Source organism: Typopeltis vanoorti, chromosome 20 (assembly GCF_054136105.1).
Source record: "Typopeltis vanoorti isolate ZY-2024b chromosome 20, IOZ_Tvanoo_1.0, whole genome shotgun sequence".
NCBI lineage: Eukaryota > Metazoa > Arthropoda > Arachnida > Uropygi > Thelyphonidae > Typopeltis > Typopeltis vanoorti.
This window is the reverse complement of record NC_143568.1, coordinates 4,390,110-4,413,382: the sequence shown is the minus strand read 5'-3', so window position 1 is coordinate 4,413,382 and position 23,273 is coordinate 4,390,110. Positions and strand designations below refer to the sequence as shown.

General features: G+C 37.6%; 1 protein-coding gene across 2 annotated transcripts in view; it reads right to left on the bottom strand.

Annotated features, from left to right (window-relative positions):
* Window positions 1-23,273, bottom strand: part of HBS1 (translation elongation factor EF-1alpha (GTPase) HBS1) — a 400,441-nt gene that overhangs the window by 306,809 nt on the left and 70,359 nt on the right. For both annotated transcript variants that reach the window (XM_090410159.1, XM_090410158.1), the window contains exon 4: window positions 15,535-15,669. In XM_090410159.1, the coding sequence (XP_090266285.1) occupies window positions 15,535-15,669 (135 nt within the window). The remainder of the gene's footprint in view (window positions 1-15,534; window positions 15,670-23,273) is intronic.

Here is a 23,273-nt window from a genome sequence, read left to right as displayed (position 1 = left end):
ACAAATACCACATAATACTAAGCCCAACCACATGGGTGACACTAAAGCCCTATCTATGTGGAGCACCCTCTAAGGGTGGTTGTAGGTGGCCTGGAATGTAAGGTGGAATCTCTGATGATAAGTGTTTCCCAAATCATAGGAAGCTTAATGCAACAGTATTTATTAAGATTTGATTGATTTCTGAGAGTTGCTGCCAATTCTAAAAATAGTCTCTCTTTTTTGAATTTGATGTGGTGGAGCATGGTGGTTTTTTTCCATGAGATCCTGTGAGTTATATCCAAGACATGGTCAGTCAGGCCTGGCTGACCATAGTCGTGGTTGCAGGTGTATGACGTGTTCCTCCAGGCGGATGATTGCTGATCTGCCTGTCTGTCCAAAGTATGCCAGCTTACAAGGAACAGGGTACTTCATAAACTCCAGGCACTGAGAGAGGAGGGAGCTGATTTTTTGTAGAACGGATAAGGGTAGCAAGTTTGTGGTGGAGTTTAACCACCTTACCGGCCATTATGGATCAAATACGCATCCTCATATGCTTCGTATCCATCATATATTTCAATGTAATATCAATGGTATTACAATTTTAATATGCACTTCGCATCCGATAAACTGGATGTATATATACGTCTTGGCCGGTAGCGTGGTTAAATGCTGTGTGTAGGTTATACTTTTTTAAAATCTTGGCTATTTTTTCGGATGTGCCTCGGATGTAGGGTATGGTGATGGCATTTCTAAACTCTTTCTGAAGAGAAGACTGGGGAATGGGGGAGGAACTGATTATTTTTTTAATACTGTGATCACTGTAGCCATTGGAGAGTAAAGTGCTGTGTATGTGGTCAAGCTCAGTTGTAAGGGCAGTTCCACTGGAACAAAGATTGTGGGCTCTCTTGGTTAGAGTTTTAATAATGCCATATTGTTGAGCAGAGTGATGGTGGGAGAGTTTGTGAATGTATCTGCCTGTGTGCATGGGTTTTCTATACACAGTGAAGGAAAGTGTATCGTTAGGAAGGTGTGTAACTAAGGTGTCTAGGAAGGGTAAACAATTGTTCTTTTCCTTTTTCATCGTAAACTGGATTCTTGGATGCAGGCTGTTGAGGTGGCTGAGGAAGGAGTCTAATGTGTCTGAATCATGAGGCCAAATAGAGAACACATCATCTACATATCTTAGCCAGATAGAAGGTTGGAGAGGGGCTGAGTCTATGGCTCGTTTTTCAAAATCTTCCATATAAAAATTGGCAAGAAGGGGTGAGGGGGAACCCATGGCTGTTCCCTTTATCTGCTTGTAGATTTTGTTCTTCCAAGAAAAATAACCAGAATTGATGGCAAAGGAAAAGAGATCTAAGATGTCAGAAGGAAAGATTTTTCTTGGGAGAACAAAATCTACAAGCAGATAGAGGGAACAGCAATGCATGGGTTCCTCCCTCTCCCCCCCCTTGCCAATTTTTATATGGAAGATTTTGAAAAACGAGCTATAGACCCAGCCCCTCTCAAACCTTCTATCTGGCTAAGATATGTAGATGATGTGTTCTCTATTTGGCCTGTTCTCTATCTAGCCACATTAGACTTCTTCCTCAGCCACCTCAACAGCCTACATCCAAGAATCCAGTTTACAATGGAAAAGGAAAAGAACAATTGTTTACCCTTCCTAGATACCTGAGTTACACGCCTTCCTAACAGTACACTTGCCTTCAATGTATATAGAAAACCCATGCACACAGGCAGATACATTCATAAACTCTCCTGCCGCCACCCCGCTAAACAATATGGAATTATTAAAACTCTAAGAGAGCCCACAATCTTTGTTCCAGTGGAACCGCCCTTACAACTGAGCTTGACCACATACACAACACTTTCCTCTCCAATGGCTACAGCGATCACAGTATTAAAAAAAATAATCAGTTCCTCCCCCATTCCCTGGTCTTCTCTTAAGAAAGAGTTTAGAAATGCCATCACCATACCCTACATCTGGGGCACATCTGAAAAAATAGCCAAGATTTTAAAAAAGTATAACCTACACACAGCTTTTAAGCCCAACCACCAACTTGTTACCCTTATCCGTTCTACAAAAGATCAGCTCCCTCCTCTCTTAGTGCCTGGAGTTCATAAAGTACCCTGTTCCTGTAAGCTGGCGTACTTTGGACAGACAAGCAGATCAACAACCATCCACCTGGAGGAACACAAGTCATACATCTGCAACCACAACTATGTTCAGTCAGGCCTGGCTGACCATGTCTTGGATACAACCCACAGGATCTCATGGAAAAAAACTGCTATTCTACACCACAGCAAATTCAAAAAAGAGAGACTATTTTTGGAATCAGCAGCAGCTCTCAGAAATCAACCAAATCTTAATAAATATGGTTGCATTAAGCTTCCTAAGATTTGGGAAACACTTATCATCAGAGATTCCACCTTACATTCCAGGCCACCTACAACCACCATTAGAGAGCACTCCACATGGATAGCACTTTGGTGTCACCCATGTGGTATTTGTGTATATGTTACATTAGTTTTTTTGTAATCCCTGAAGATGTCTCAGTGACTGAGACGAAATATAGGAAGTATTCAATTCTGTTTTAATCCTTTCTGAGTGCTGTATACAATCCATTAAGCCTCCAACATGATGTCCTTACAGCACTTAAGCCTACACACACAGGTACTAATGGTTAGAGTTTTGGCATGCTTATTTAGTTTTGCTTTTGCATGAAAGAAAGTATCACAAATAATGGACACTGAAAATGTTTTGGTGACTAGAAGAAATATCAGTATTAGGTAACATACTGTTATACACACACAGTCAACATGTGATGTGTAGAAAAAATATATAATTTATTATAACTGCAATATATTTCATCTAACGTTGCGAGAGAAAAGAGATGAGATGAGAGAAAAGATCAGTTAACTACATTTAAAACATGAATCACAAGGTATGAGTCACATAGCATGTGACTAATAGCTCTGTTTCAGTCACAAGTTGACAAAAGAATGCATTAGAGTTCAAGGGAACAAACTGGACAGTTTCTATAACAAAAAAATTAAATAACCTAAATCAATAAAAATTATGAGCAGTTAATGGCAATCACTTCCAAGAACTTTGAAACTGGCATACAATCAGAGTGGTCAAGATTTGAACAATGTCATAATATTAACTTAATAAATAACCAGGTTTTAACTAGTAGACATTAACCTATCCCATACCAACAATCACACATAGTTTACACAACATTGTAGAGATTGTATGTAACATGTCTAATGATACACATGATTTCATTCTATTCTTTTCAATTTATAGAAATAACAGCTGCTGGGAAAGGTTTAATTTTCATTTGTTTTTTACTTATGTTAAATAATTTCCTGAAGATACTATCAACCATAGAGACAAAAAAACATGTCGAAAAATTGCATCCAGTGTTAATAAAAAAAATGGCTATGAGTTGAAACCTGGTTATTTATTAAGTTAATATAAATCTGCTCGTAGTGAATTACCTACAAATGTCATAACGTTTCATGTTTCAGGACGATCAAATTTATGTCTGTTTTTAGAATGAAAAATCTTGGTTTGTTTCCAAAGAACTTTGTGTCTAGTGTCAACAGCATGGAGACAAGGCCAGACTTCTCAGATTCTAAAAAATTTAATGTAGTCATAATGATTCTAATCTAAGAACAGTCTATCCAAAGTCAAAAAGTCAACATGAACAGGGCACTTGAATTTAGTAAGTGATCTTCTCTCTCCCTAGATGGAATGCATTGGAGATGCAATCAATTCTATATTTTTTCTACATGTTGACCATCTAAGTGTATAACTACATCTAGCACATGTTCCTTTAAATATCTGAATATTAGATTAACTCTTTAACTCTCTCCTATGTTTCCACTAATTCAAATTCCAATGTTATTTGATGATATTAAAAAAAAAATCATTCCAGGTGAAATTAGATATTTGATGCTACAACATGAGGACTATGTCAACAATCAAATGAAAGTAAATTTCACTTGAATCAAAAATGAAAAAAACATTTTTTTTTTTGATTGTCTGCAAGTGTTTTGACAAAGTGTTAGGCTTTCTTGCTAGCGAAATGGGAGAAGACCCATGCACAACCTTCAACACGTTCACACTAGAGAGAGAGATAAAAACTCTTAGAGCAAGCAAGCTTGATCTTCTGGGCCAGGGAGAGAGAAATTATCTCACAGCACCATAATTTCCTGTTTGTATATCAGCAGATGCACCACATACTGTGACAGGTTCTTAGAGTGCAACCAAATTTGTGTGAAAGAAATGTGTTTGTTTCAGGATATATTAGAAAACAAGAATTAAGGACAATGCTATACTTAGGTAGTATACTTAGATTATTAAAAGGTTTAAATGTGTGAACCAATATTAATAAGACACATGAGAATGGAAAATATAAGGACAAGAGAAAACTGGAATAAATAGAAATCTTTTCATTACTGGCAAATCCATAGCTCAGTCAGTATAGATAAGCCCTTTAGTCAGAAAGACCTGGGTTCGATTCCTGTCATTGACATGAACTTTTATCTGGTCTCTTTTGACTCAAGGTGAGTTAGCCGGTCTCATACAGAGGTAGAGGGTTTTCTTCACCTGGAAACTCGGGTTTTTCATCCCCCCAGAACAGGCAAAATAGCCCGTGAACACACGCATCTACAGACGTAGGACACACTGGGAGGCATAGGGCTAACCACCTTATCCTCAAGATATGGTAGCGGCTAATTGTAGAAAAAATCTTGCCACTGCAAGGTAAAAGAGGAGGGAAAGAAGAAGCAGCAGCAAATGGATTATTAATAAGTTACATTTATGATGTTATACATGTGTTCTATAAGCTGCTAGAGTAGAGTGAATAAAATTATTATTATTATATATGGGTGCCTCCATGGAATCAGAAGACTCAATGCGGGAAACCCTATATTGACACACTACTCATTATTCACACAAAACCTATCATACATCTCTTTAAACTCATTCACAGGTGAAACAATCACAACCACCTATGGCAACTTATTCCACCCATTCATTCCCCCTGTCAAGCAAAAATCTAGTCCTAATATCCTTGTTAACAACACTCTTTCACTATTGCTAGGGGGTGATCCCTCATTCTCTCTCTCCTCTTGCACTGTACCGAAAAAAGTCATCAGTGTCAATAATATAAAACCTCTTTAATAATTTATAACATGTGATCCTGTAAACTCTAGACATGCATGTTTGCATTTATGATGGGCATAATAAAAAATATAAAAAAATTTATGAAAGAGATTGAGATTTGTTTACAAAATATAAGTAACCAACAATAAACAACGGCTGTATACGTTGGTATCTCAGTAAATAACTACAGGAGATGGGGGGTATCCAATGAACTAATAATGTTGATCAGGTGATTCTTCAACGCACGGCAGGAACACATGGTTTGATGGAACAACAAATCATCTTTTACAATTTGCTGGGTTTGGTATGTGTATTGTATTTTTGTTTTATTTATATTTTGCTTTGTTTTCTAAAAATTTTCTTTATTCACTGATGATCAGTATACACTTTTTACATAATAACATATACATAATTTCAGATCATCACTAGAATTATCTACCCTTCCACAAATCTTATCATTTTTACATAAGTTTGTTCTTTTTGTCAGCAGCTTGTTTGTTATCAATAATAGATATTTCGCATATACTAACATTTTGTTAGAGATCAATAGATGCAATGCACTTCTTATAATACATACAAGGATTCATTTTTATTCAGGAATTGATGAATTTTACTTACTAAAGCTATTCTCTTCAAAGAATGGAATGAAACTTTTACTATAGTATAAAAAACATTCCATTCTTCAACAGACACCATACCAAGAAGAAAAACAAGTAGTTTTATTGTATCACTAAATGCAGTATAGTCTACGTACTATAATTAGAAACAAGTAGTGTAATTAGAGACAAATTGATCAAAATAAGCCTACATAAAGAAAAACATCTATTCCCACATACACAGTATGACATGCATGCAAGTGGAAGTTTTATTGTAGTGCCAAACTTATCAAACTAAATACATTTGTCCTTTCTTTTAAATGTTACATGGTGACCAGCATTCATTTTGATAAATTATGGATACTACTGCTGTGTTAAGAATAATTACTTTCATTTCCCAACATTTCAACCTTCGTATTAAAGTCATTATCAGGAATATACAAATATGCATACAAGCTATATTACAATTCCAACAGTGCCAAAAGTGACACTGATTTGATCAATCGTTATTCTACTGGAGTGACCTCTAGTGAGAAAAAAAAACATCATCACAGCCATGTCCTATTTTTATTTATTTTTTTATAACATGTTACCAGATTACAGGCATACAGAAAACAAATTCATATTATCTTTTAATATAGCAATAGTTGTGGTTTAATCAATAATTTAACATAAGTGTTGGTTATTAAGGCTAAGATTCTAGAGTATTACAGTCCAAATTATAATTTATAATGACCTCTTAGAACAAAAGGCTATGTGAATAGAATATGTGCCATCCATATTCTTGGGATTTTTAGACCATCATTATTGCTAAGATTAGGATGATTGATTAGAATTTCACAGGCATCCTTAAATTTTTGTTCATACCACATTTTAGTGTGATGTAATGAACAGGTGCCTTACCAGTCATTTTGTGTAGAGTATCCAGGCATGATGAGAAAGGTTATTAAAGTTATCAGCAAAGTTATTAAATTTAATGTGTCATTTATGTTCCTTTTTTTCCAGATAGGAATTGTGCATCAGTTTCACTTATATAAGGCAGGTTACAGGTGCAGTGAATAGAAAATACTCCAGGGTAAGCCAGGGAAGAAAGGAGATGCTTGGAGGAGTTGAATAAGTTCTTAAATTTTACAAGGGGTTTAAAGGTAGCATTAAGGTTGTGCTTGTGTAGTATTCTGTTTATTTTATCTGATATCCCTTTTATATATTGGTTACAGTTTCATTGTAATCTAGTTTATTTTTATTATTAGGAGCAGTCTTGCAAAGAATTTTATTGATAATATTTTTGCTGTAGCCATTTTTTAGAAAAATATTGCTGATCATTTTTAATTCATGCTTAAGTGCTTGTTCATTGGAGAAAATCTAGTCTTGATTTTTAGTTGTTAATGAAACCTAGTTTTTGTGTTGTGTGGTGATAACAGTTAATGTGTATGTATTGGCTGGTATGTGCAGGCATATGGCAAACAGTGAAGGAAAGACTTCAAAAGGGAAGATGCGTGACAAGTGTATCCAGAAATGGAAAAAAAATGATGTTCAATTTCAGTTGTGAATTATATGTATTTGTGTTGCTTATTCAGATGGCTGAGGAAGGTGTATAAAGTCTGGCAGCCATAGGGCCAGATAATGTAAACATCGTCAATGTACCTAAACCAGACTTTTGGATTCTAAAGTAAAGGAATCTAGCGCATGTTGTTCAAAATCTTCCATATAAAAATCAGCAATGGAGAGGGAGAGGGGGGGCAGTAAACAAAGAGCACATGGCTGTACCTTCTCTTTGAAAGTAAAAAGTATTTTGCCACACAAAATAACAAGAACGCAGTATGTGGGTAAAGAGCACCATGATATCAGGTGGAAGTTTGTCCTATAAAAGAAGAATCTGTAATTGAAATATTTGTAAAAAACAGACAGATACATAAAAAAAACTAATATATCACTTTTATCATCACCTTTTCGTCAATGCATGCATTGGAAAATTTAAATTATCACTGCATAAATGCAGTTATGTTTTTAACTTTGTTTACAAAGTGTCATGTGTTTTTATACAGGAGGAGGAATGAACCACCAACTAGTTGAGTGTTGATGCTAGTTTTAAGATACTACAACTAACATAACAGCTAACTATATAAATCCTATATCTTCCAAACATAGGAAAACTGCTCGCATAGGAGTCTGGTTAGAAAGTGATAGTGGAGTTAATATGTGTAGAAAGTGTAAAGAGAATGAGGACTTCAAGCGTGTTTCGTGTATCGAGACTGATATCGTTAACGGTAGTCAGAATGTAGAAAATGGCGGTGTACTAGAGAATTGCGTGGTAGTGCCAGATATGTGTGAGAGCGTCGCTGAAAGTGTAAATGAAGGTAGAAACACCGAAGGAATGGATGATTTGATCGATAATGAAAATGGTGAGATAAATGCGAGTAGCGAAATTGCCCGTTTACATGGCGCGATACACAGAGCCAAACGACAACTGGAGCGTATGCAAAAATGTGTGTTGAACGTACCGACAAATAACCGGCGGAAGTCTGTGACGGCAAAAAATAGAATGTACGTAAACGTCAATAAAATGAAGGAGCGAGTGCTGTATGAGGATTCGCTATTAAGAGGCGTAATAATTGAGAGTTTAACGAAGTCGTACCAGCCGGGTGCGAACATAAAGGACGTCAGCAAATCTATTCGACTGCAAAAACAGAGGGTGAAAGAGATGATAATAGTGGCAGGAACGAATGATTTGAAAGAGGACAAAATGGAAATGATAGAGGATGTGAGGGAGTTGTTTGAGGTAGCAAAAGAGAAGAGTGAGAGAGTTAGGATGGTGAGTATCTTACCGCGGTATGACAGCGAAGTGTTTAGAAGGAGGGCCATAATTGCCAATGACTTTATGCGTGGGTTATGCATGGAGAGTGGTGTGGAATTTGTGGATGTGTGGAATGAGTTCGATGGGCGAAAGGACTTATATAAGATGGATGGGTTACATTTGAATGGAGTTGGTGTACGGAGACTTGAAAGAGTGTTGATGAATGATGTGGAAGTGGATGTACAGACTCAGGGAAACTAGATTTATTAAGAGGGGGGGGAGTAGATATGCAGACTTTAGGGGGGCAGTTAAGTGTATGAATGAGTATATTACGCCCGGGCGAGTACGACGGACAACAAATCAGAATGGGATAATTAGTATAAGGAATCAAAGTAGGGATGGGACAAATGGGCTTCTGCGATTCATGTACACTAATGCCAGGAGTATTAGGAACAAGAAGGAAGAGTTTTTGGCCATGGTTGGCACTTCCAGGCCACAGGTTGTCGGTATTAGTGAAACATGGCTGACAGAAGATGATAAAGCTAGTGGGATTGAATGCGATGGGTATAGCGTGTTCAGGAGTGACAGGGTGAATAAAAAGGGGGGAGGAGTGTTATTGATGATAGCTGATGAGCTTCAGCCAAGGAGTATAGAAGTTGAACTGCAGGATGGGGAAAAAAGCACATTTGAGGCTGTTTGGTGTGAGATACAATCTAGCAGAACAAAATATACAATTGGGTGCTGCTATAGACCGGGTGATGGAGTGGATGGTGGGAATAGTATGCATAAGCAAATAGAAGAAATGAATGGAAGGAGGGTAATTATTATGGGTGATTTCAATTATGGTAACATTGACTGGAAAGAGGAGAGGGCACATGGGAGGAAGGAATTGGATTTTATGCAGTTATTAAGGGACAACTATCTACGGCAACATGTATTGGAAAATACCAGGGGGCAGAGAGTGCTGGACCTAGTAATTGCAACTGAGAATGTAGCTGTAACGAACATGACCATGTTGCCACCAATTGGTGAGAGTGACCATAAGGTCATGACTTGGGAGGTGGCTAAAGGAGTCGAATTTACAATTAAGACAGGGTATATGTGGAATTACCGGGCTGGTAAGTATGACAAGCTTAGGTGTGTGCTTGGCTCAATGCCATGGCATGTAAAACTGCAAGGGCTGGATGTTGATGGTGCATGGGAGGTGGTTAAGAACTGTTTGCAGGAGGCAATGGTTGACTGTATACCAAGACTCCGAATAATAAATCAGGTAGGGGTTAAATGGATGAATAACACTATTAAGCTTGAGCTGCAAAAAAAGAAACAATTGTGGAGGGAATTTAAGGAGAAGGGTGACCATCAGGTGCATGAACAGTATAAAGCTCAGGCCAGGATGGTAACAAGGGTGGTAAGAAAAGCAAAAGCAGATTACGAAAGGAAATTGGCCATGCAGGCTAAAGAGAATCCCAAACAGTTTTTTCAATATGTTGCAAGTAAAAGGAAAAATGCTCATGGTAGAATGATCTTAAAAAATGCTGAGGGTAGGGAGGTAACTGAATCATTCGATGTTGTGGAATTACTGAGCGAGCACTTTGCAAGAGTATATCATCCAGGTGGTGGCTTTGCGGAAATGGAGGAACCAACAGCTTATACTGGAATTGTGATGAATGAGGTAGAGGTAACTAGTCTATTACAGAACCTCAATGTCAATACATCTGTGGGATTGGATGGTATACCAGCTCGTGTCGTACGTGAAGCGGCCAAAGAATTGTCAGTGCCCTTGACCATTATGTTTAATTTGAGCCTAAGGACTGGGTCAGTCCCAAGGGGGTGGAAAGAGGGGAAAATAGTTCCACTGCACAAAGGTGGTTCCAAGGCTGCTGTTGAAAATTACCAGCCAATCAGCATAACAGGAATCATTATCAAGGTCTTAGAGAAAATAGTCAAGAGGAAAATACAAGATTGGATAGAAGAAAATGGGATACTGTATCGGGGACAGCATGGTTTTGTGAAGGGTAGGTCATGCCTCAGTAACTTGCTCACGTATTATAACACAGTGACGGCTGAACTGGATAAGGGTAATGGGTTTACAATGATTCTACTGGACCTTGCTAAGGCCTTTGACAGGATACCACATGGAATTCTAATTAGTAAATTGCAGCACATGGGGATGGACATAGGGTTGGTGAGATGGATAGGAGGGTGGTTGACGGAGAGATATCAGAGAGTGGTTTACTCAGGAGTAGAGTCCACAAGATGGCCTGTGGCTAGTGGTGTGCCACAAGGATCTGTTCTTGGACCACTGCTGTTTAATTTGTTCATAAATGATATAGGAAATGATCTGAGAGGAACAGTTCATTTGTTTGCGGATGATGCGAAGTTGGGTAGGGCAATAGTGAATGCAGATGACGTCAAAATTTTGCAGGATGATTTGGATAGATTGGAGGTCTGGGCTAGGGAGAATGGATGTCAATTTAATGTGGCAAAATGTAAGGTTATGCATTTTGGGGTGAAAAGATGGGAGGCAGTTTACTGCATTGGTGGAACCGTGCTCCAGGAAATTGATGAGGCACGAGATTTAGGAGTGTTGGTGGATAAGGAATTGAAATTTAGGGGACACATTGCAAACGTGGCCAAATCAGCTCATCAAATCACTTGGTTGCTGAAGAATACGTTGACAAGCAGAGACAAGCAGGTTATTGTTCCTCTGTATCGAGCCTTGATAAGACCTCATCTCGACTACTGTGCTCAGATTTGGTCACCTAGGTTTCTTCTTGATGGGGAGGAGGTGGAGAGGATCCAGAGGCGAGTGACCAAGATGATAGCAGGTCTGTGGAATGAACCGTATGAGAACAGATTGAGGATTTGTGGGTTGCAAAAATTGGTTGATAGGCGGAGGAGGGGAGATATGATTGAGACATTCAAATTACTGAAGGGTTTCTATAAAATTAATTCAGAAGATATTTTTGAGAACAGGGCTGGTTGTGGGAGGACTAGGGGACATCCATGGAAACTGGGCAAAAGTGTGGTTAGTAAAGGTGTTAGAGCTGGGTTCTTTACTTTTAGAGTAGTGAATGAGTGGAATGCGCTCCCTGAGTCTGTGGTGGATGCTGTGACAGTGAATGAGTTTAAGGCGAGGTATGATAGATACTGTATGAATGTCGAATAGTTGTGATGAAAATGATTTGGGGCCTCCCTCGATGAGTCTAATGACTCCCTGGAGTTGCCCGTAATAATAATAATAATAATAATAATATATTTAGGATGATGAATCAAACACTCCTCTAAAAATGCTTCATGCTAATCAGAAATGTGTAATCCAGTTACACACACACACAGAAAGATTCCCTCCTATTACTTTTTAACAAATCTGTTTCTGCTTATTGCCTCTTCTGTTCAATTGTGCATAATTCAAATACCACTTTGTGAGGTATGTGTATGGTTGGCTGAATGGTTAGTGAATCCGTTATCCAACTAACAGGCTGCATTTTAGTTGTTAGATGAATTTCATCACCTCATGTAAGAGCAATGAAAAACTTATTGAAGGCTTGAAGTAAATTGAAAAGGTTCCATGTTTGGTCCCTAGAGAAAGGTTTCCGGATTACAAGCATACTCTGCTCATACAACACATTAGTTTCCAGACCACCATCATATAGCAAATTTCATCATATAGTCAATTACTGCCCCCCCCCCCTCACTTGTGGATACATGTAACAGTTTAATAATATTTTAAGCAGTTATATATGTCCATAAATGACCTAAATAAAGCATTTATTTATGTCAAATATACAAACAAAAATCTTTAGAATAATTCTTGCAAACATAAAAGTTATTCTGAATAGACTGACTTAAATGAACACACCAACCAGTTTAGTCATCAATCTACACCATTAAAAGTTTTTCCGTTTCAGCAATAAGATTGTCACATTTATGAATAACTGTGGTATTAACTAGTATAGCACTTTTACTTCACTAAGAATTTTATCTTGGTTTTTATAACAGTAGTACATGATAAGTTTTTCCTATGCCTATCTCAGTGTTCAATATACCATCATCACTAAATTTAATAATTTTAAACTTAGCATGCAATGTAAATAGGTTTACGTCTTCTTCTCACTGGAAGCAAACACCCTGAATTTTGAATTTTATCTACCATTATTAACAATAAATAAATATAAAATAATAGTTACTGAACAGTTTATAGCAAAACACCCAGTAAGATGTAGAGAGCTATGAAGTCATAACCAAACAGTTCACGAGAACATTGCATTGATTGATTCACAATTCACAATTAATGAAATATAATATATATCTATTTTATATATATATATAAAGATAAGCCGAAATTTGAAACGTTTTTATGTCATGCTTTTTGTCTTGCCAGCTTACCACCTGAGACTCATGGGGTTGGGTGCTGTAGGTGTCGGGGGGGGGGGAGCCCCTAGTGTGTGTGTGTGTGTGTGTGTGTGTGTGTAGCATGTTATAGGTTTTATAGATATAGCATGTTATAACCGTTCATGAGTGTGTCGGTCAAAAAAATCTGTTAAGTGTCTATAAAAAAATCGAATATATCACATTATGTGAATTTCTTCCCTCATTTAATGTATTTCTAAATCACTTAGGGAATTGAAACAACGTAGATCCGAATATAAATTAAATTATACTTTAATAAATATTTCCGATATTTCGGCAATGTCACATTGCCATTTTCAAAAGGAACTTACAAAAAGGCAGGTGCACACAGGCACTAACAATACAGTAACTGAGAATGAAGATATGAAGCTATCATTCTCCTAGAAGTCCTGATGGTGCCCTCTGGAGGGCTAAGTAGGCGTTCTTGGCTGTTGGGCTGAAGGTCTGCTGATGTATGCCTCCCAAATTTGGGACAGTCTCATACAACCAAATTTGTTGAGGTTTGGAGAGTTTCTTAGGGCAGAGGCTGATTCCATAAATAATCTTTCGAATTTATATTTGCTCCGGTGTATTACTGTTGCTTTCTTCCACCGTATTCTGTGGCGAGTATCCAAAGCATGGTCTGCAAGACCAGAATGGCTATACTTGTAAAACCGGATGTAGTCCTTGTGTTCAGAAATTCTGATATTCGCTGTCCTGCCTGTTTGGCCAAAGTACGACAGTTTACAACTGCAAAATGTGCCATTACATCCCATAGTGGATGGCATTGATTCCCCCACATACAAATTAGCTAAACATTTGGCCAAAGAGCTCACACACTATACTGGCAACACACCATCACACACAAAAAACTCAGCCCACTTCAAAGCCAGCATAGAAAACCTTACACTCCAACATACTGACATAATGGTCAGCTTCGACGTCTCCTCCTTATTCACAAATGTCCCACTCAAGGAAACTTTAGAGCTAATCCAAGCTAAATTTTCCCCCGATATCTCAGCCCTATTTCAGTTCACAATGAACTCAGGATATTTCGTTTGGCAGGGAAAATTCTACAAACAAATAGAGGGGACAGTCATGGGCTCACCACTCTTCCCACACTTGGCCAATTTCTTTATGGAGACCTTTGAGGAAAAAGCCTTAGCCTCTGCCCCACAAAAACCAACCATATGGCTTCGCTACGTTGATGATGTGTTCGCTATTTGGCCACATGGCTCTGAAACACTCCTCTCCTTCCTTACACACTTAAACAACCAACACGCCAGAATCAAGTTCACCCTGGAAAAAGAGGAAAACAACTGCCTCCCTTTCCTAGACACACTAGTCACCCACAAGCCTGATGGAAATTTGGTTTTCTCAGTTTACAGAAAACCCACCCATACAGGCAGATACTTCCACCAACAATCCCACCACCCCCCTCACAACAATATGGAGTGGTAAAAACACTATACAACAGGTCTAAACTAATCTGTTCTAATGACATAGCCCTTAACACTAAACTAAATCACATCCTCAACACTTTCCCAGCCAATGGCTACCCCCCCCAAAAAAATCCAAAAAATATTAAAACCTACAAACCACAACCCCCCTCCTCCACAAAAAAGATTACTCTAAATCCATCACCATTCCCTACATCCGAGGCACCTCAGAAAAAATTACCAAAATTCTAAAAAAACATGACCTCACCTCCTGTTACAGGCCTTACAGAAAATTGGCATCCCTTATCTGCTCTACCAAAGACCAACCACTTCCCCTAGACCTACTTGGTGTATACCCTTGCAGTTGTAAACTGTCGTACTTTGGCCAAACAGGCAGGACAGCGAATATCAGAATTTCTGAACACAAGGACTACATCCGGTTTTACAAGTATAGCCATTCTGGTCTTGCAGACCATGCTCTGGATACTCGCCACAGAATACGGTGGAAGAAAGCAACAGTAATACACCGGAGCAAATATAAATTCGAAAGATTATTTATGGAATCAGCCTCTGCCCTAAGAAACTCTCCAAACCTCAACAAATTTGGTTGTATGCGACTGTCCCAAATTTGGGAGGCATACATCAGCAGACCTTCAGCCCAACGGCCAAGAACGCCTACTTAGCCCGCCAGAGGGCACCATCAGGATTTCTAGGAGAACGATAGCTTCATATCTTCATTCTCAGTTACTGTATTGTTAGTGCCTGTGTGCACCTGCCTTTCTGGCAATGAGACATTGCTGAAATATCGGAAATATTTATTAAAGTATAATTTAATTTATATTCAGACCTACGTTGTTTCAATTCCCTAAGTGATTTAGAAAAACATTTAATGTAGTGTCATCATACGGAAAAAAAACTGCTAAAAGACTTTCTTTAAAAAAACCCAGATGATCTGTATAGAGAAATCAATTCCTCATTGATCCTCCAAAAATCAAAACTAGTCTATAATTTTGTCTCACTTCCAACAGATATTCCATGCAAAAAATATATATATATATAAAAGAAAAGTAAATTACAAGAGGTTCAAATACAAAATACAGTATACATATAGTGTACATTCAAGATAAATATTTCAACTTTTATATTTTTAACATTCACCTGTTGACGATAAAACCTCATCTAAAGCCCTTTCTGAATTGAAATTATGTTGTACAGCTGCTTTTCTAAGAGCCACTTCAGGAATGGTATCTCCAACCACATTCTGCATTTCCTCTATGCATGCCTGAAGGTTAACTAAGAAAGAAAGACCAAAAAAAAAAAAAAACTATACTTAAGTGAATTATAAAAAAAAAATAATAATAAATAAATAATGTGAAACCAAATAGCAAAATACCACCAGAAGAACTAATAAAGTTTGAGATGCAAAATCCTTCACTTCTGTTTAAAAAACAATCTATGATATTCTCTCATTCTCAATGAGTCGATTCTCACTCTTAAGCTTGCAGTGACCAAAGGAACAGTCTGTTATAGTGGAGAGCTTGCTATAATAAATTCATCATCATCAATTTCCTAAAATGAACTCTCAAGAGGTGTTTAGGATATTATTACAGTACTATATGATCAAGTTTGGATTATTACTAATCTCCTATTCAATGCTGTTCATCCAGATAAGACTATCACTTGTCAGCACTCCAATATTGGTTTCATATTTATGTCACCTTTGGCACTTCTTACTGCATCAATCCACCTAGCTTTTATTCTTCCCTTTCTCTGAGTCTTTTTCATGCAGCATCAAGCATCTGCATTGCTATCTTTCCTTTGCAATTCTGCTTAAGTGACCATACCACCTTAGATTATTTCTACTCTTACATTACTGACTGAATGCCCACAATGTCAAGTTCCTTTCTAACATCTTCATTTTTTTAATATGATTCTGCCACTATGCCATCTGTTCAATCCTCTAATTTTTTTAAGAACTCTCATACTGCTAGTTTTTGATCAAACTACAGGGGGGTCCTCGAGTAACGTCGGAGATCCGTTCCTACGGACCGACGTAAGGCGATTTTCGACGCAAGTCAGAATTACCATAGCCTAAGTTACTTACCTAACCTAAAACACCTTAAAGTCATACGTATATATCAAGAAACAGAATTAGGCCATAGGAAAATGAAAGGGAGAACATAATTACTGTATAGTAACAGAAAAATGACAAAAATTAAACTGTAACAAAAAAACAAACATAAAAATGAGAACAATCTCCAAAATGATAAATGAAACTGCACATTCTGTACAGGTGATTAAAAAAAAAATGAAAACAATTCTTTACCTTTTATCCTGTGGTTGGCTTGCACACTGGAAGGGGCATTGCAAGGAGGGAGAGACTAACTTAATGGAAGGAGGAGGAGGCTGGAGAGGCAAGAGAGTCAAGGACAGGGTGCAGGAGATACTGCAGGTGCAACTGAAGAAGATGGAGAGGCTAAAAGAGAAACTGAAGAGACAGTTAAGGTACCAGCACCTGCTGCAGGTCTCTCTACCTTCGTGAAAAAACGTTCCAGTCTAGTCTGGAATGACACCATCCTCTTCTCCTCGTATATCTCCCTATAACACTGCAGGCAATCCATAACCCCTTGGAAGACCTTTGTGTACCTAGCAGTGTTGGGATCCTCAGCCTCAAACTTGGCCAGCCCATCCTCAATGAGGGCAAAACCTTCTGCCAAGCCCTTAGTGGTGAATCTCCTGGGTTCAGGGACTGGAATCGTTTCCTCCTCCTCAATCAGCTGCTTCTCTAACTGAATGAGGTCTTCTGCTGACAACTCCTCCCCATGAGATGCCAGAAGCTCTGTGACATCTTTGGCCTCCACTTCCAAATTCATCTGCTTCCTCGGGGCAACAACCTTCTTTGTGACAGCCTCAACTGTCTCCTCATAGCATGGAATTCATTCACAAACTGGGGGGACAGTTTTTTCCACACACCATTCAAATTTGTCTGCTTCACTTCATCCCAAGCATGCTCAATGTTTTGTATGGCATTATAATGCTATATGATTTCCAAAAGTCTTTGAGGATTAAGTTCCTGTCTTTTTCAGTTGTCCTGAAAGCCATAGTAAATGTCCTGCGGAGGTAGTAGGCCTTAAAGGAAGCAATAACACCCTGGTCCATAGGCTGCAAAAGGGCTGTGGTGTTTGGTGGAAGGTAAACCACCTTAACTAGACAGTGCCCCTGGTCACCCTGCCCACTTGGATGACTTTCACCCTATTGTTAAGGTGGTTTACCTTCCACCAAACTAGACAGTGCCTTAAAGGGCAGACCCTTGGCTGTACAGTACCTCTGAACTTCTGGCACAAAATGGTTGGTAAACCAGTCCTCGAAGATTTGAAGTGTCACCCATGCCGTCTTATTGGACCTCCACATGACAGGCAGTTGACCCTTCTAAATGCCCTCTAGTGCCCTTGGATTTTCAGTCTGATAGACCAACAAGGGCTCCAGTTTTAAGTCGCCAGCAGCATTAGCCTCAAGAAGCAAAGTCAGTCTCTCCTTACCAGCTTTATGGCCTGGTGCTGCCTTCTTCTCGTTGGCGATATAGGTACGATTATGCATACGTTTCCAAAATAGGGGCCTGTCTCATCCACATTAAGCACTTGTTGAGCACTGTAGCCCCCCCCCTTATTATCTCAACCAATCCCTCAGGAAACTCACGCTGCTTCAAGTCGAAATTTATTTTTTAAATTATTTATAGGATTACCGCCGTAAAGTCGAAAAGACGCATGTTGAGGACGACATAGGTCGAGGACCCCCTGTACGTTATTTCTAACCACCCAACCCTCAGATCCATAAGTAAAAATTGGTTTGAACACAGTCCTGTATACTGCTAGTTTAGTGTTTGGGTTAATTTCCCTCTAATTTCATATAAATTTATTCAACTGGTCCCTACCATACTAACTATGCTTAATCTGTTGTCTATTTTCATATTTAATATGCCATCATAAAAAAAAGTGGAAAATGTAAAAGTAAATGGACCCCCTCCCTAAAATATTAAAGAAGTAAAAACACTATGAGAAGCAATATATATGTTACGGTTAAAGTGATAAAACCGGTTATTATTAATAATTACCGGTTAAAGTGAATAATTCCTAGAGGAGTCTGGTAAATGTAATAAAAACATGTTTATAGGTTTTATATATAGATTTTCATTCTCAATAGAAATGATAACAGCTTAGATTAGGTTAGGTTACTTTAGTTTATAATGAAAAAAGTAAGGACAGTACTTCTTTTGCACTCAATGAAATTAGAAATCATAAATAATTATATGATTTATAAACATATATAAACGTAAAAATTGCAAAATATTAAAAATAACAGGTGTAATTAACTCTATATTTAAACCAAATCTAGTTCAAAAACAAACCAGGCTAAAAGTATACAATACATTAGCCCTACCAGTCTTAATGTATGGAAGCAAAATCTGGACAATAAAACAAAAAGACAAACAAAGATTAACAACAGCAGAAATGAAGTTTATGAGAAAAACTGCAAAGTATACCCTATGTGATCACAAAAGAAACGAAGATATTATGAAAGAATTAAACCAAGAACCAGTAATAGAAAAAATGAAAAAATATAAACATAAATGGATGGAACACGTTCAAAGAATGAAAACAGAAAGATTACCAAAGCAAGCCTTAAAGTACAAGCCATTAGGAAAAAGAAAACCAGGACGTCCTCTTAAACGATTCAACGATGACTTCTAAGGCTGGAACAGGCCATGCTAGGCTTAAATCCTTGATACGCATGATGATATGAACTAACCTAACATAAATTAAATGGATGTCGCATGTCGAACCAGAGTGTAGTCGTAGTTTGTCGTGGGCAGATTAATGTGGATGAAAGATAAACATTGCTGTGGGCCGAGCTTAATGATTGCTGGCAGATAAATGGGGATAACAATTAAAAGTTGGTGTGGGCAGATGAATGGGGATATAGATAAATCAGAGAGGAACTGATCAGTGTTTTTCTCCATTGATGAGGAAAGAGGTACAGCAACAACTTTTATTTGTTATCCCCATTTATCTGCCCACTATCATTAAGCTCAGCCCACAACAACGTTTATCTTTCATCCCATTAATCTGCCCACGACAAACTTCAACTACACTCTGGTTCGACATGCGACATCCAGGTTAGTTTAGGTTAAGTTATAATGATTTCTGATTTCATTGAGTGCAAAGGAAGTACTTTCCTTACTTTTTTCTGTTATAACCTAACCTAAACTAACCAATAAAGGTTAGGTTAGATTAGTTTAGGTTAGTTTATAATGATTTCTGATTTCATTGAGTGCAAAAGAAGTACTTTCCTTACTTTTTTTCATTATAAACTAACCTAAGCTAACCAAACCTGTTATAATTTCTATTGAGAATGAAAACCTATATATAAAACCTATAAACATGTTTTTATTACATTTACCAGACTCCTCTAGGAATTATTCACTTTAACCAGTTAAAGTGATTAATTCTCATAAATTATTCACTTTAACTGGTAATTATTAATAATAACCGGATTTATCACTTTAACCGTAACATATACATACACAAACACACTGCTTGGAAAGAAGTCAACAAACATTCCCCCCCCCCCAATGGGCAAGGTGCATTGTGTTATGTAATGAGTCACATATTAGTAGTCAGTATAAATTGGAGAAATATGCTCCCAAGCCAGCGCAACTGTGTTCAGGTGAAATGGCTGCAAGAAAGGAACTGACAGAGTTTGAAAGAGGTGTTGTGATAGGATGCCATGTTACAGGCATATCTGTTCAGCAAATTGTTGACAAATTGGGCAATCCCAATTTGTCAACAACACTTGCAGTTGACTTTAGATGGAAGCCTATAAAGTCAACTGCAAGTGCCCCCCCCCCCCCCTGCAGTGGACAACCCACCACATTCACCAAACATGACCATAAGGTGCTATGAAGGATGATATGTAAAAACAACTATTCATCAGCCAATACATTGAGTGCCAAGTTCCAGGCATCGAATGGAACACGAATCTGCACAAAAACATTCAGAACCAAGGCTCACAATCATGGGTTCCCATGGTAGGACCGCAATATGCAAGCCCCACATTACCCAAACCAACATGCATCATCGTCTTCAGTGGTGCAAAGAGTATGTACAGTGGGATCTGGAAAGTTTGGAAAAGCTGTGATATGAAGCAACGAATCACACTACACCCTCTACCAAGCAGATGGATGGGTTATGGGGGATGTTCAGCGAACATCTTTCTTACCAGAGTGATACAAAGGATAATATGTAAAAACTGGCATTCACTGGCCAACGCATTGAATGCAGAGTTGAAAACATGAAATTCAGAAGTGGCGGTGTGATGGTATGGTCCTGTTTTTCCTGGTTGGGTCTCAAATCTCTGTTTGTAGTGCCATGCCACAAACATTGAACTTCGAGAGATATCTGAATATTCTAGACAATGCAATGCTTCCTACTTTGTGGTGTTTCTATGGAACCGACCACTGTCTCTTTCAGCATGTCAATGCAGTGTCGTAAGGCTGGCGCTGTAACTGCATGGTTTGTGGACATGAAAGTTACCTCACTTGACTGGTCTCCACAGAGCCCTGATCTCAACCCTATTGTGTGCCCTACCTCAGTCCAGGACCTGATTACATGCTTACAGGAAGAATGGTCCTCCAAAATTCCCATCGATTGTTATTGTATACTTGTGGAAATATACCCCACAAAAATGTGGGGGAAAACACACACAGGCCTTTCCCAACTTACATAAACTATAAAAATTTTACTCCATGCAGACATTACTTGCACAACCTAACTGTGGTCATCTGTAAAGCAGACAGGCTATACAGTACCTGTGTAGCCTATCAGAAGTAAGGAATGTAAAATTTACATTCCTTACTTCTGAACACATATGCTATGCATTTGTGTTCATACACTTGATTTATCTAGAGATATAAGTGATTCTAGAGATAAAAATGAAAATTATACAGAAAAAAAATTATCTTGTACTTATCTGTTAAAAAATTCCATACAATGTACATAAACGAGTGTTACTGCATATTTAAAAGTTTTTGAAGTTGATTTTTATGTTTTGGTAAGCATTAACAACATCTTCATCACAAGTTACCTTTACTGAGCGTGCACACAACACTCTTGAAGATGATGCTTCTTGCAAGTAACAATTCCATAAGGCAGTGTTTCTCAAAGTGTGGTCTTCAGGGGGTACATGGGAATTTTCGGCAATGCATCATTAAAGCATGGAATCATTATTATATGCAATTAGAGACAACTGGGATAAAAACAGCACTAACTAATGAATCACATTTCCCCTCCAACAGAAACTGCTGTATAGACTCAAAGTAAAACCATATGTTGCACCAGTAATGTTACACCGGCAACATATGGTTTTGCTTGACACCATCGCGTCATGAACGTGTTAAAACTAAGAAATATATAGTGAATGTGTTTCAAATATTATGGAATTCAGTTGAAGAGAATTAGCATTTCAACTCAACTGTTGAAATGCTAATTTGTCTTTGGTTTGCGTGATCTTTTGTTAATACCGCACCAATCATATGTACTTCTTCATAGCTGTACGTATCTCAAGTCTTGTAAATTACTGGTAATTTTTGCTTGAAATAATGGAAAGGTGAATGAAGCTATTTGAGTAGATGACTTTGACAATGCACACAAGGAAACTATTCTCGATGCCTAAAGTAGAGATAGCAAGCAGGAACTTGCTATCTCTACTTCAGGAGCTTCTTGGTAAGTCACACCATTTGCAGTTTTTTTTTCTGAAAACTTTAGTTTTCGAAAATCTCTGCATATATCTTGCACTCTGATTTTTTAGCTTTAATTTTGGGAAAAAAAAGTGCAAGTTATATTCGAGTAAATACGGTAATTTTTTTAGCTTTCAAATTCTTAAGTATGGATCATTGGTTCAAGATTGGATTTATAAAACCCACAAAAGAGAGCAATATAGCAAACATAAGTAGCTGTAAGCAACAAGAAAACATTGATATTGCATCTGGATCAAATGAAATTGATAAGGGTGTGTCGTCTGACACCTCTAGAGAACCAACTAGGAATAAGATGAAAAATCTTCATAAGTATGATATGAATTACTTGAAATGTGGATTTTCATGGATGTGAAATGAAGAGGAACCTATTCCAAATTTTGTTCTATTAAAAATAAATCATATTTTTTGTTTACTTGAACATATAAATTCAAATAAAATAAACATTTACAATGAAATATACTTTATTATTTTGGTAAGGGGTACTTGGTAATAATGAAAATTTAAGAAGGGGTACACGGTTATCTGAAGTTTGAGAAACACTGCCGTAAGGTAATGTTTTTTTTGTTTTTTTTTTGACAAAAATTTTTAGATAATGATGTTTTTCACATCAACATGAAGGTGGACATAACAACTTGAGGATTGATCCTGATGCCTCGTGGTCTTAAGAGTTCAAAGAGAAATAGATGTCACTTTTAGCCTATTATCAAGAGCTTTATGAAGAGAAGACAGAATCCACTGTTCAGTCATCTCTCTTGATAATTTCACACAAAAGGTTGAATGACCAAATTAAACTTTTTTTTTCTTTCGATTTTCTCATATATATATTTTTTCATACTTTATTATATTACTTTATTTATACTCTGATTATATTACTTTGCATTAATAATTACATACTGCAATCTAATTTGTGTCTGCATCCTGTGAATGAAACTAACAGCATACCCTTTTAAAATGTTATTATACTACAACATACACATACTGCAAACATGTATGATAGGGTGTGATTAATGAGTGGGGAGGGGAGTAAATCTGACATAAAATTCAAGTTATGTAAAGTTTACAGAATGTAACCCTTACATAAGTC